Below are 14,177 nucleotides of genomic sequence, written 5' to 3'. Positions count from 1 at the left end.
ATAACTAACGGAGAAAACCGAGTAACATGGCGAAGCCTGGCCACGCTACTCCTCCTGGTCCTCTCCCGCGGAAGCAATAACCCACTCGACCGTCTATCCCGGTGGCAGGGATGAAGGCCAAGTCACACCATCAACCAATCATCCTAAGGAGTACCTGCAAAAATTATGCCACAAGCAAGGCTGAGTATACTAATACTCAGCTAGACTTACCCGGTGTGAGGAGTCTACTCCTCTTCCTCTAGACATGCTGTTGTTTGGCTGATGGGTTTGGTTTGCCAAAAGCACTAGCTGAGTCTAAAATCAAGTTTTAGCTTTTCAAGTTTTAGTATGCTCCTTTTTAAACTAGATGAGTACCTAGCTACTCATACATGATATCAAACATTTTTAAGCAATCAACCTTTTTGCCAGTCAACTCATTTCCACTTATTACTCAATGTAGCAGCATGGATCAAGCAGTCTCATTAGCTGTGAGAAGCAGACGATTCGAATCGAGTTTTTAAACCTTGCAAGGTAAACCTAAACACACGACGTGGCGAGGCACTCCGTCCCCACACACATCAACCGTCCCCGTCGATTCCCTGGCAACAGATCAGGGCTCACCGCCATGGCGTACAATGCCTCACTGACCCCGACTGCCGTCGTGCAGTGACCACACTTGTACCCACCATAACCGGAATGGGAGACCACGTCTCAGGTCGCGTGAGGGGATATGTCTGCGGGCAGGTTCACTCAGGTACTAGGCTTACCGATTTACCATATTTCTCGGGATGTGTTTAGTACGTTCAAACGTTTGACACACGGTACCACACCTTAATCCTTATTCCAATTTGCGTCTCGTAGACAACGCATCCCCATGGACCGTTGTCCATAGACCACCATCATTATGATATCAAAATGGATACAACCAATTACTGACCTCGCGCGAGTGCTAGAAAAATCACTCGACTTCTACCGAGATCCCTAATTAATAAAGCAGCTACTCGACCTAGCATACTAGTATCCATCTCAAAAGGAATCCTGAGTTCATGCAACTAGGGTTTCAGTCAACTCCTACACTTAAGTGCACAGTACAAGCCTACAAACATTAAGTGTAGTAAAATAGCATATATAAACGGTTATGCATAAAACTGGGGCTTGCCTTTAATTTAACACTTAGATAGTGTTTGTCGGGGGGTACTCGCTTGGCGAGCATCCACTGGTTAAGTCCATTCTTCAGGTCGTCCACCAACTGCATCTGGTGGTTGGCACCACATCACTTGCTCGATCATCATCTCTCGGTCCTAAATGAGATGCAAGATGCATATGTATGAATATAATAAAAGTAACACAAGATATACAACGACACAGTGGCGAACTAAACGTTAAATGAGAAGACACCGTAAACAACCATACGCTAGCATTAGTTATCTACACGTTATCGACGTCCAACATTAACACCTTTAAAAAAACCACAACATTTTATTTATTTACGTAACACAACTATGACATTATAAGTACGCGCACTTTATTTGTTTGGATACGGCTTTTCATTAGTTCTCCTATTGATCGCGCACAAGCATCACCGACAACACAAATTCACTAGAGGATATAAGCGTCAATATCTATGGAACTCCTATATCGCAATCACTAGAGAAAGGAACATATAAAACAAGACACACATGTCATCTCTAGCTTAACCATGGCAAGTCTACATTACTTAAGAGCAAACCAAACATTTTTAGTGAGAAGGGTGAACTAAACAATCAAAAGCGCACTAGCAGAATTGTTTGGACAGCAATACAGCAGTCACTTGTTTCAGTCATAACTCACAAGATATTTAACCAAAAATAGTAAACTAGGACTTTCTAGAAAGCTTGAAAAGTGCTTTACAACTTTGGTATTGTCATCACAGCATGATTAAACACTTAGCAAGGTCAAAAGGTGTTAACACAACAGCGCTGTCCAGATTTGGACAGATTCAGACTTGTGACTTTAAAAATTCATAACTGAAGATTCAGACATCCAAACAAATTGATCCTAGACTTTCTGGAAAGCTAATTAAATGTTCTACAAATTATTTATAAACATCCCAAGGTGATTCAATATTTAACTAAGGATAAACATCACTAAAAGACTTTGCTGTCCAGAACTGGACAGATTCAGTCTTCATATTTGAAACATTCATAACTTAAGCTTCAGACCACCAAAAAGAGTGATCTAAGACTTTTTGGAAATCTTAGCAAAAGTACTATATAACTTTTGTAATCACCAAGAAGTGATTCAATGTTTATATAAATCAAACAACACAGTTTTCGAAATCTGTTCTGACGGTGGACAGAACACAGCAACCAGTTTGTAAAATTCATAACTCTTAAACCGTCAGGCCTAAGGTTATGAAATTTTAACACAAGCAAGATGAGAAAAGCATCTACAACTTTCTTATAACAACCATGAACAGATTGCAACATTAAATTGAACAAACAATACAGTTTCAAAAATCTGTACAGAATTTGGACAGATTCAGTTACTGAATTTGTGAACAGCATAACTCCTAAACTGTCAGACCTATGGCTGTCGAATTTTAACACCAGCAAGATAATCAAGTTATCTACCACTTTTCTATAGCACATATCTACAGAAAACACAATTTAATTCATCAAACATACAACACAACTAAAACAGTGCGTGCAGTCCAAAACAGCAATCAATAAATTTTCAGCTTCTATATAATTCAAGAATTGTCCGCATTCTAGAGACTTGAATTATTCTAACACTTTACCATTTGTTAGAGTTAACATAACCATGGGAGAACTAACAAGTAGACTTACTAATTTTTATACAAGTTAATTCACGCGCGAGAACTAACATACACATTTAATTAACGCATTCACCACACGAACATTGTTTCACGCCGCACACTAGTTTCTAACATGCTTTTCACATAACTCGTAATTCAACTATTCACTAACAATAAATCACGCACGACAACTACCACAACAACCAATTTATTTATTTGGAACACCGCCTGCCTAGCGTACCACTAGTTCCCACATTTTGATTCAAGCTCAATAATACAACCTTTATTCGATTATACAATAGCGACCTAAGCGTCGCGTTACCCAAGGCATACATCCTTCCTCGTCGCGAGTATAACCATATCACGGCATATACCCGCACATACGTGCCCAGGTTACGCACAAGGCATCAACAGTATAGTGACTTTAACCGGATTAATCATTCTCCTCATTTGCATTCACTATCACAATCATCGATCACATGTATAAAACAATCACTACAGGAAACACATAAATTTTCGTGGGCCTGGATATTTTCGTCGGTCGGCCCACGAAAATACATAGTTATTTTTGTCGGCCCTCGGGACCGACGAAAACTTGGCCTATTTTCGTGGGCCAGTACGTATTTTCGTCGGCCTGCCCACGAAAATAGGAACGATATTTTCGTGGGCCCCGAGGCCGATGAAAATAAGGTGTATTTTTGTCGGTTATAGCCCGGCCGACGAACATAAGCTATTTATTTTCGTCGGCCTTCTCCCGGCCGACGAAAATAAGGCATTAACTGACCACTATTTTCGTCGGCCTCAGTGAGGCCGACGAAAATAGAGGCCCGTTAATCGTCCGCCTCAGCCTCAGCGCACCTTCTCTCTCTCGCTCGTCACTCTCTCGCTCGACCTTGCGCCGCCGCCCGCCCGCCCTCCCTCGCTGCAACGCCGCCCGCTCTCCACGCGCCGCGCCGCCTCACGCGCCCGCCCGCACGCCCGCCCTCCCGCCCGCCCACCATAGCCGCACCGCCGTCCACCATCGCCGCGCCGCCGTCCGCGCCCGCCCACCTGCCCACCCTCCCTCGCCGCACCGCCACCCGCGCCCGCCCGCTCTCCACGCGCCCGACCACACGCGCCGCGCCGCCGCACGTGGCCCGCGCGCGCGCCCTCGCCGTTCGTCCACGTCGTTCATAGGAGCAGACTCGTCCACGCCGTGCCCGCCGTCCACGCCGTTCGTCCACGGTCGCCGTTCGTCCACGCCGTGCCCGCCGTCCGTCCACGTCGTCGTCGTTCCCCGCGGTGAGCCTCCCCGTCTCCCTTCTTTCCCGACATATTTGATGCTCATGGCGGCCGTGGCGTGCTGTGCCGTGGCGTGCCGGGCGCGCGGCCGTGCGCGTGCGGCGTGCCGTGCGCGTGCCGTTAATGTGAATGTTATTTGTCTTTTGTTTAAGTTATTTATTATGGACGGTGATCGTTAACCGTAGCGAACCGTATGCGTCACCCGTTCGGGAACGGCGAACGTCACATTGGCTTGTGAGGTTCGCCGTTCCGGAATTGTCCACGTATTTTGGATAGCCTGAGAGTGTAAGCCGATGCTTGTGATTTGTGACATGTGCCTTACGATTGACGTGGAATTTCGGTTGTATAACCTAGTTGTTCTCCAACACACCATGTTCAGGCGTGTGCTTGGAGAGCAGCGGGGTTATGCTGCCGAAATTTAGTGGCAATCGTAGGGTACACGTCACAAATCACAAGCATCGACCTACACTCTTAGGTGGGTTTATGGCCTTTACCTAATAGGGAGTTCACCTAAGCCACGGACGATCGTTGATGTTCTTTGTCTTTTGTTTAGCCTTTGAAATGGACAGTGATCGGAGGGTGATGTATGACGGGTGGAGAAAGGATGGGGCACATTCAAATGAATGGATGGGTGTAACAAAGGCTTTTCTTGAGCACGCTTTCAAAGATAGAACAAGTCGTCTAGTGAAGTGTCCTTGCAATCACTGCGAGAACAAGTGGCCTCAGAAGATAGAAGAAATGGAGAAACACCTTTGCAAAAGTGGGTTTATGCCGAACTACCTTGTATGGTACCGACATGGAGAGTCTATTAGACATGTTGACGCGGAGGTGGAACTTGATGACGATCATGATAGGATGGACGACATGTTGCATGATCTTGGTAGGGATGTTGAAATGAACGCTGAGGAGCTGGGGCAGCTTCCACGCGATGCTCAGGAATTCTTCCGGCTACTCGCCGCGGGAGAAGAGAGACTGCACGAGCACACTCAGGTGTCAGTTCTTGGGACTCTCACAAGACTAATGGCAATAAAGTCAAAGCACAACATTTCAAACAATGCTTACAATGACATCGTCCAACTGATGGGCGAGGTTCTCCCGGAGAATCATAAGTTGCCAAAGAATATGTACTTCGCAAAGAAGATGTTGGCTGGTCTTGGGATGACATATGAGAAGATCGACGTGTGTCCCAACAGTTGCATGCTATTCTTTGAGGAGGATGACAAGTTGGACCGTTGTAAGCATTGCGAAGCTTCTAGATATGTCGAGGTGACAAATGATGAGGGTGAATTGGTAGTTACGAAGGTCGCAGCTAAGCAACTTCGTCGGTTGCCCATCATTCCTCGGCTTTCAAGGTTGTTCCTCAACAAGGAAATAGCTCTGCATATGACGTGGCCAAAGAATGGTGTACGTCTCGTCACTGATCCAGACATAATGGTCCATCCGTCGGACGGTGATGCGTGGAAGGCATTTGATGAGTTTGATCCCGAATTTGCAAACGACCCTAGGAGTGTACGACTTGGTCTATCGACGGACGGATTCACACCTTTCAATACTAGTGCAAGCCCTTACTCGTGTTGGCCTGTCTTCATTGTGCCATATAATCTTCCTCCTGAGTTGGTCAATAAAGAAGAGTTCATGTTCCTTGCACTAGTCATCCTAGGCCCCGAGCATCTAGGGCCAAAGTTGAATATGTTTGTTCGCCCTTTAATTGAAGAGCTGAAACAATTGTGGAGAGGTGTGAAGGCTTATGACAGCCATACTGAAAAGGAGTTTACCATGCGCGCTGCTTATTTGTGGTCAGTGCATGATCTGCTGGCGTATGGAGATTGGTCTGGATGGTGTGTTCATGGTCGGTTGTGCTGTCCCATATGTATGAATGATACAGATGCATTTAGATTGAAGCATGGTGGGAAAGTGTCATTCTTTGATGCTCATCGACGTTGGACTCCATTCAAGCATGATTTCAGGAGTTCGCTTACTGCATTCAGAAGTGGAGCCAAAATCAGAAATGGGCCACCAAAGAGGCAAACTGCACCGCAGATAATCGCATGGCATGCTTGTCTGAAGCAAGGAGAAAATGATAGGTTCCAAGGCTATGGGGAGGACCACAACTGGACCCATATTTCATCAATATGGGAGCTTCCGTATGCAAAAGCCTTGATCATGCCGCACAACATAGACTTGATGCACCAAGAGCGTAACGTTGCTGAAAGCATCATTAGCACATGTTTCGATGTGACTGATAAAACGAAAGATAATATGAAGGCAAGAAAAGACATGGCTGAAATTTGTAAGAGGCCGATGCTCGAGTTGAAAGTAAGCGATAAAGGTCATGAGAGTAGGCCGCGAGCTGATTACTGCCTCAAGCCGGATGAAGGGAAAGAAATATTTAAGTGGTTGAAGAATCTGAAATTTCCAGATCGATATGCGGCAAATCTGAAACGGGCAGTCAATCTGAAGACCGGTAAATTGATCGGTTTGAAAAGCCATGACTACCATATTATTATGGAGAGGCTGATGCCCGTGATGTTTCGAGGCTATTTTAAGGATGAGCTTTGGAGCATATTTGCAGAGCTGAGTTACTTCTATAGGGAAGTATGCGCAAAGACAGTATCGAAGAGGTTGATGCAGAAATTTGAGAAAGAAATTCCAATTCTTATTTGTAAATTTGAAAAGGTTTTACTGCCAGGATTCTTCAATGTGATGCAACATCTAATTGTGCATTTGCCTTGGGAAGCTTTGGTAGGCGGACCAGTGCAATTCAGGTGGATGTATCCTATAGAAAGGGCGTTGAAAAAGCTCAGGGCGTCTGTTCGCAACAAGGCTAGAGTCGAAGGGTGTATTGCGGAGGCTTTTGCCCTTAAGGAGATATCTCAATTCTCAACCAGGTATTTCGCTCGAGCCAACAATGTGTTTGCGCCTTCAGTGCGACTTCATGTCGAAAATGAATCACCCCAAAGCACCCTTCAAATTTTTGCGAATCCGGGTAAAGCAGTTGGAAAAGGGAGTGTACGTCACATTGAAGGATCAGATTTGAACACGCTAATGCTATATATGTATAGCAATATTGACAGCACACAGGAGGCGTTCGAGTAAGTTTTCCTCATATTTACGTCGATTTTCTCATCTCATAATTTCTATAGTGTGTAATCTCCATGTTTCTAATATGTCCAGCATGTTTGATGAAGAATGTTGGAAATCTACTAGTAAACCTACGGCCATCCAATTAGAAAATCTTCGACGTGATGGGTTGAAAGGTGGACCAAACTTCGTGCAGTGGTTTCGTAATTATGTTAGTAATTGTCGTTCTCTCATTGTCCATACTTAATCTTTGAATTTTGGACTTGGAAGATATAATGCATATACTAATTCCTTGTATAGGTTTCCAAAAACTCTGTGCACCCGGACTTGCAGCAAATGGCACATACCTCTGTGTCCGTCCGGAACTATACTCTCTATGATGTAAGTGGATATCGCTTCCGAACCGCGAAATTAGAGAAGAGTCGACCATTGGCAGCCACCACCAATAGTGGTGTGTTGGCAAGTTCATATGTTGACGATGACAAAGTAGTGGACTATTACGGTGTTCTTCAAAACATTGTACAGTTGATTTTCGATGGCCCCAAGGAACTTAAAGTCGTGTTTTTCGAGTGCGACTGGTTTGATGCTCATAGTGGGACTCGTGTCGACCAGTATGGTAATGTCGAGGTGAAGCATAGCTCTAGGATTCCGAGCAGTATGTGCGATGTTGTCCTTGCAAATCAGGCAAAACAGGTGTACTACCTGCCATATCCTCACCCAAGCCTTAGGGCTTGGTGGGTTGCAATCAAAGTCAACCCACAAGTCATCGCTCCAGAGAGTGCTGACTACGTGAGTACGAGCAGGGACAACGATGATGCTGTTTTTCAACCAGAAGCGGCGTTGAATCAAGACATAGCTCACCGATTCCATGTGACCAGTGGAGAAGGCCTAGAAAATCTCTGTTGCAATTCAAGCGACTTAATTGAAGAACCTAGGTCAAAGCGCAAACAACGTGTCGTCGTTAGAAGATCAGTAAGGATCCAACGAAATCAAGAGCGTATGAATAAACAACGAGCCGAAGAAGCATCATCGGATGTAGATGACTTTTGATTAATATGTTTCTTTTAGTTAATCAATTAAGCTATGTATTCCAATTTTCACATTATTAATTTTCATATTATTTGTTTCATATATTGTGGTTTGACATTAATTTATCTACAGTTGAACATGTTCAAGCATAGGAGATCGAGGAGGAGTGGGGGCAGCGCGGTCAGCGAGGACAGCTCGGGCAGTGGGCTTTTTCAGGGCACCTCACAGAGCCAACAGAGGCAGCAGCAACTTCTCGACTGTCTAGACGAAGTGCATGGTGAGGAGGGTGAGCAGGAGGCTCCTCAGCAGGATGCTCATGTGCAGGGCAAGGAGGGTGAGCAATATGAGGAGGGTGAGCAGGATGAGGAGGTTGACCCTATGGGGGCAGGCAGCGCGGGCGACGCGTCAGATGGTTCTACATCCTTCAGGTATTATTATGCATATTAGTTTAATTGATATTAGTTTTAAATAATTTCATCATATTTAATTTACTTGTATACTTAGGTATAAGAAGAGCAATGCACTTGGTCCGAGACATGCTGAGAGGAGGCTCATCCGGCCACATGGAGAATGGTGGGGCTTATTTCTGTTGTGTTAATTTTTTAATATGAACGTGATTGCACTGGTTTACTTGTTTTATTAATGTTTGTAGGTCATGGGAAGACTTGACTTGGGACGGTACAGGCAGACGTTCCAAGGTGAACGCGGTGTTGGGTAGCCTTTGTCGCTTCTACTACCCTGGCATGGTGGAGCTCAATGGCGAGAGGTTCGCAGCTATGCAGTGGGCCGACTGGGGTCTGAAGGACTATGTCCAGCCAGGGGAGCCACGGGAATGCAGTAGCGGAGGGGGAAGTTCAGAACAAAAACGAAGGACTTGTCAGGTGGCTGTGTGGGACGAGTTCTGGGTGAGTTTACTTTCGTATATAAGCAATTCACTGCATTATTGCTTCTCCTAATCTTACTTTAACTTAACTTCTCCATTGATATGTAGGGGAGGTTCCAATTGCTGGATGACATCGAGGCGGATCAGGCTCAGTGGGCACATGTGAAGAGACACTTTCGGAAGTGCGCTGATAAGGTCATCAAGGATGCCATGTACAATGCTCGCATCGCGGCCGTCAACTACTACTACAAGAAGATAAAGGGGCAGAAAATGAGCAAAGCATTAGGGGCCAATGAGATCTTCCTCACAGAGGAGCAGTACATGGAGAGCGTGTGGATTGGCCGGCGAAGGACATGGAAGCCTGGAGGTGGTTGGCTAAGAGATGGGCGTCGCCTGAGTGGATTGCAGAGTCCAACAAGCACCGTGCCAACCGTGGCACTGAAGGACCGGGGCACAGGTACGGCGCCGATGGACACCTTGGTACTGCACGCCGCATGGTAAGTGTATAAATCAAACTTGTATGTTACATCTATTACAATTCTATGGTTTAACTCTTCTTTTTCATGCAGGAAGCTGAAAGTGGAGTTGCTCCAAGTTTTATGGAGGTTTACGTCCGTGGTCACCGTGGCCCTGATCCGGCGAACCCTAATGAGCTATGCAGCGAGGCGGCAAGGGAGAAAATGGTAAACAAGTTTGTATTTACGAATTAAATTGCATGTTTTGTGTCTAACTCCAACTCTAACTTTCTTTGTAGAATGCATATGGGGAGGAAATGACTCAACGCCATGGGCCTGATTTCGACTGGATGCATTCAGACTTAGATGCCTCGGCGTTGTACCACAATGGGGGGGGGGTAGAAAGCATGGCAGGTGAGGTGGTTGTCTTTGATTCGACAATTTCATTAACAAGAATGTGTCCACTTAATGGCTCAACTATGTGTATCATGCAGGTTTGCCTTTGGCACCGGCGTTGTGGAGTACAATAGGACCATAGGTCAAGGGAAGGCATCGTCTTCGGCAGGGAGTTCTCGCTCCTCCAAGTCTGCTCGAGAGGCTCAGCTGGAGGAGGAGACTCGGGCAGCACAGGAGCAGGCTCGAGCAGCACAGGAGCAGGCTCGAGCAGCGCAGGAGCAGGTCGGACAGCTGACGCAGTATATGACTTCTTATTTTCAGGTAATTCGTCTATCTCATCACGTGTCATTGAATTCAAAGTATAGCGTTGCGATTCTAACGTTTCATCCATTTGCAGGAAATGACTACTCGACTCGGCCCTGATATGAACTTGCCCGCTTTTCGCCCTCCCCAGGTAACACTATCTGAACACTTCAATTCCATAGCAACTCTTTTTTTATTATCAAAAATGGCTCGCAGGCACAAGAATGGGGACAGTGGCCAGGACAAGCTCCAGCGTCGCAGCCACAGTGGACCGGTGTTGGGTGGACGCAGGCACCTCCAGGCACTTGGACGCCTCCACCACCCCAAGGATCGCAGCCATTTCAAGCGTGGATGGCACCGCCACCGACGGGGTGGGTGCCACCACCTCAGGGGTGGCCAGCACAACAGTACCCGTGGATGCATGCACAACCTCCTTATCACCATGGATCACAGGTGACGTTCCATGTTTAGTTTTATGCAAATAGTGACCAAACATAGCCAGTATAGGTATAGGGATAGCAAAACACAGCCTTATTTGAATGATTGATGAATTGCAGGGTTCAGCGTCACATGCTCAGGAGGGTGCTGTCAACGTCCACGACTTCCTCGTCCATGGTTCTGGAGGGAGTGGCCACCTTCCTGGTGGTGGAGGACGGAGTGGCCAAAACTCCCACAGCCCGCAGGAGTGATTAGTGAGTAGTAAGTTTGTTTGAAACTATGGACTTATGGTATTGAAACTATGTATGGACTATGGACTTATGGACTATGGACTATTTATGTATATGTGAATGTGTTTTGTGATATGTATATGTCAATGTGTTTTGTGATATGTATATGTGAATGTGTTTTGTGAATTGTGTATTTTGATTGTGAATCTGTATATGTGGTATTGTGAATTGTGTATTTTGCTGTCAATTAAAAGGTGCGGAAAAATCTGTTTTGTGGGGGGTATCATAAATTTTCGTCGGCCTCCAATCAGGCCGACGAAAATACTGCCCAGCTATTTTCGTCGGCCACACCCCGGGCCGAAGTAAATAGTCAACCGACCAACTATTTTCGTCGGCTTTGGGAAAGCCGACGAAAATAGGTCATTTTCGTCGGTACCGACGGAAATAGTTGATTATTTTCGTCGAACTTATTTTCGGCGGCTATTTTCGTCGGTTTAAGCTTATTTTCGTGGGCTTTTGGCCCACGAAAATTTAGGTGTTTCCTGTAGTGAATACACTTTTCACATAGACACCTATCGATGCATTCCCCAACACATAATCCACATTTTTAAAAATTTATCCTCACAGCAAACCATACATCAAACACATTATTACCGAAACTTAAAAACATCCAAGTTCTTGTTCTACTTCATTTTCTTTCGCCACAAAATTCAATCCATACCAATACAATTTTTTAAACATGCACCACATCGACCAAAACATAATTAGACAACTACAAATCGCATACATCACATAACCTTTTGTTTTCCAATCGCAAACACGATCCTACCAATGCGCATAACCGAAACATTTTACACACATCCATTCAAATTAATTAAACGAGTCGATCGAGAGCGACATGCATCGGCTCACCATAAACAAACCCAATCGGTGTTTGTAAGGACGATGACGATTCCAATTTGTGCATCGCTCCGAACATCGACGAGCGTCGAGCGGCTTGCCTTCTTCTCCACGCAAAACACGGGGTTTCTCTCCGGGGTGAACGACGACAACGACGGGGCTGCGCAAAAACAGCAAAATACCCGACGAGCGTCGATGGTGCTGTGACAACATATCTTCCTCGCAGGCATTGTGTCGAACACCCCGCGCACGGCGAAAAGGAGCAAGGGAAGGGGCAGCAGCAGCGAAGGGGTGAGCTCGGCCATGGAGATGTGGTTGAGGCGAGCAGCGGCTAGGGCGTCCCGCAGCGAGCTCGCGCGGCCAAGCTGAGCAGCGAGAACACCTAGACGCGGTGGGGGCTTGCTGTTTTGGTGGGGAAGATAGGAGGAGCAGGGCCATGTGCCGCGGCCGCGCGCAGGGAAGTAGCAGGTCCGACAGAGCTCGAGCAGAGCGCGCTTGAGGAGCACGGCCGCCGGAAGGAGAGATCCCGGTGCCATGGGGAAGAAGGCCTTGGGGAGGGAGGAGGGCAGGGCACCGGCAAGGGGCTGCAACAGTGGAGTGCTCGGCCCTGGCCGAGCTCCAAGCGATGGAGCCTAGGGAGCTCCATGCATGCTGGGAGAATGGCGCCTGCTCTCCCTGCTGGGTTCCGAGGGGAGCAAGGAACCGACCATGGTGCAGAGGGGGAGGAGGGGATGTCGACCCCCATGGCTGGTGGCGAGAGGACTGGAAGCTAGGGTGGCTAGCTTGAGGAAAGGGGAGGAGACGCCATGGGAGGCCCTGCACTGGTGTGCGTGAGGAGCAGGAAGGAGGATGGCGTGGGGAGAAGTGGAGGTGGCTGGGAAAAGGAAATGGCGGCTAGGGGGGTAGATGAATAAAAGCCAAGTGCAAGTGAGGGGTCCTTCTATTTATAGAAGAGCTCTAGGGCTAGGGTTTTAAATGGGCCAAATGGGCTGGACTGAATTCGGCCCAAACACTTAATCGGGCTGCGCTAAAATATTTCTCGAAATAAAAATGCTCGTGCAAAATTCGTCTGTACACGGAACAGAGTGAACTAGAGTTCGGACGAACGGACGATTGTGCGATAGACTCGACCGAGAGTCTGATTTGAATTCACTCGGAAATAACTCCTCGCACATGATTTGAAAATAAATCGTCCTGAGATTTGATCGGTTTTGGATTTTTAGTCGGAGAAGGCGAATCGTGATATTTAAAATCGCTGTCGATACGGGGTTTTTCAATTCGGTTCAGACACTAGATATTTGGCCGAGTCGGGAAAATTTGATTAGAGGACGACATACTGAGTATTATGTTTGAGAGTACGAACTCAGATAAAATAGTCGTACACAGATCGAAGGTCGAGGAATCGGATTCAGACATAGCTCGACTAGCAACTGTCGAGCATTTGATTAAATGAGCTTTTGACGAGATTTTATAAATCGAGATTGATCAGCGAGTTCGCATTCGTGCCAAGAAATAAAAGTTTTAACAGGCTCCAAATTTGGCCTTTCTAGAGATTCGAATAAAATCAGAAATCGGTGAAACCTTCACAAGTAACTTGACAAATGGATATAAACACGGTCGAGAAATAGAATTTTTCACTGAGCATCCGAGATTAGGATTAATCTCCCGTCATAACACGAAACTGACACCTGGGGTGTCACAGCCTTCCCCCCTTAAAAGAATCTCGTCCCGAGATTCGAACAAGGATCTTCAAGGGTGGAGAAGCATGTAACTTCCAGGCTGGAGATGGATGCAAATTTAGGAGATGGGATCTGACAAGATACGGAAGATAGATTTGGATAGAATATCGCGGCATGTTGAGACAAAATGCAGCGATCACTTTGAGAGGATGTTCACAAAAGAGAGCACATCGGTATAGTCCCATAATGGATCACGACTATTAACTGTGGTACCAGCGCGTGCCGAGCAGCTCAACCATGTGTGCACCATAGTGGGCTCTCGGTTTCGTCGCGGCACCATCAGTCGTTAGTCATGACGCCATAACCAAACGTAACCAATAAGAAATCCACATGGCACAGATAGATGGAGCCCATGAGAGTTTGGCTCAGAAAATAAGAATGTGATCGGAGTTGAAGCAGAGACTGCTGACAAAAGAACATCACATGAGAATTTTCTTTAACTCACAGAACTATTTTATGATCATCACGGGGATTATCAGCCAAAGATTGATACGATATTTAATATGAGGAGGAACCAACCATGAGATCAAGATTGATGAGCTTTTAGAGACATGAGAGAACCAAGGATAATAATCAAATCCATTGAACCAAATGGATATGCCATTTAGAGATAAGTTGATAAAACAAGCGTCATGACCCTCGGAGAAGGGGGTATGAGAATGACCA

At 46.2% G+C, this 14,177-nt stretch overlaps 1 protein-coding gene across 1 annotated transcript; it reads right to left on the bottom strand.

Annotated features, from left to right (window-relative positions):
• Window positions 1-1,237: 1,237 nt before the first annotated feature.
• Window positions 1,238-12,658, bottom strand: LOC111590873 (uncharacterized). The gene is made up of 2 exons (XM_023301780.1): window positions 11,785-12,658; window positions 1,238-1,280 (listed from the first exon to the last, which is right to left on the bottom strand). The coding sequence occupies exons 1-2, from the start codon at window positions 12,306-12,308 to the stop codon at window positions 1,268-1,270; spliced, it is 537 nt and encodes a 178-aa protein (XP_023157548.1). The 5' UTR covers window positions 12,309-12,658; the 3' UTR covers window positions 1,238-1,267.
• Window positions 12,659-14,177: the final 1,519 nt, after the last annotated feature.

The sequence above is a fragment of the Zea mays genome, chromosome 2, assembly GCF_902167145.1.
Source record: "Zea mays cultivar B73 chromosome 2, Zm-B73-REFERENCE-NAM-5.0, whole genome shotgun sequence".
Taxonomy (NCBI): Eukaryota; Viridiplantae; Streptophyta; class Magnoliopsida; order Poales; family Poaceae; genus Zea; species Zea mays.
Note: the sequence above shows the minus strand (reverse complement) of the source record. Positions and strands in the feature narration are given on the sequence as shown.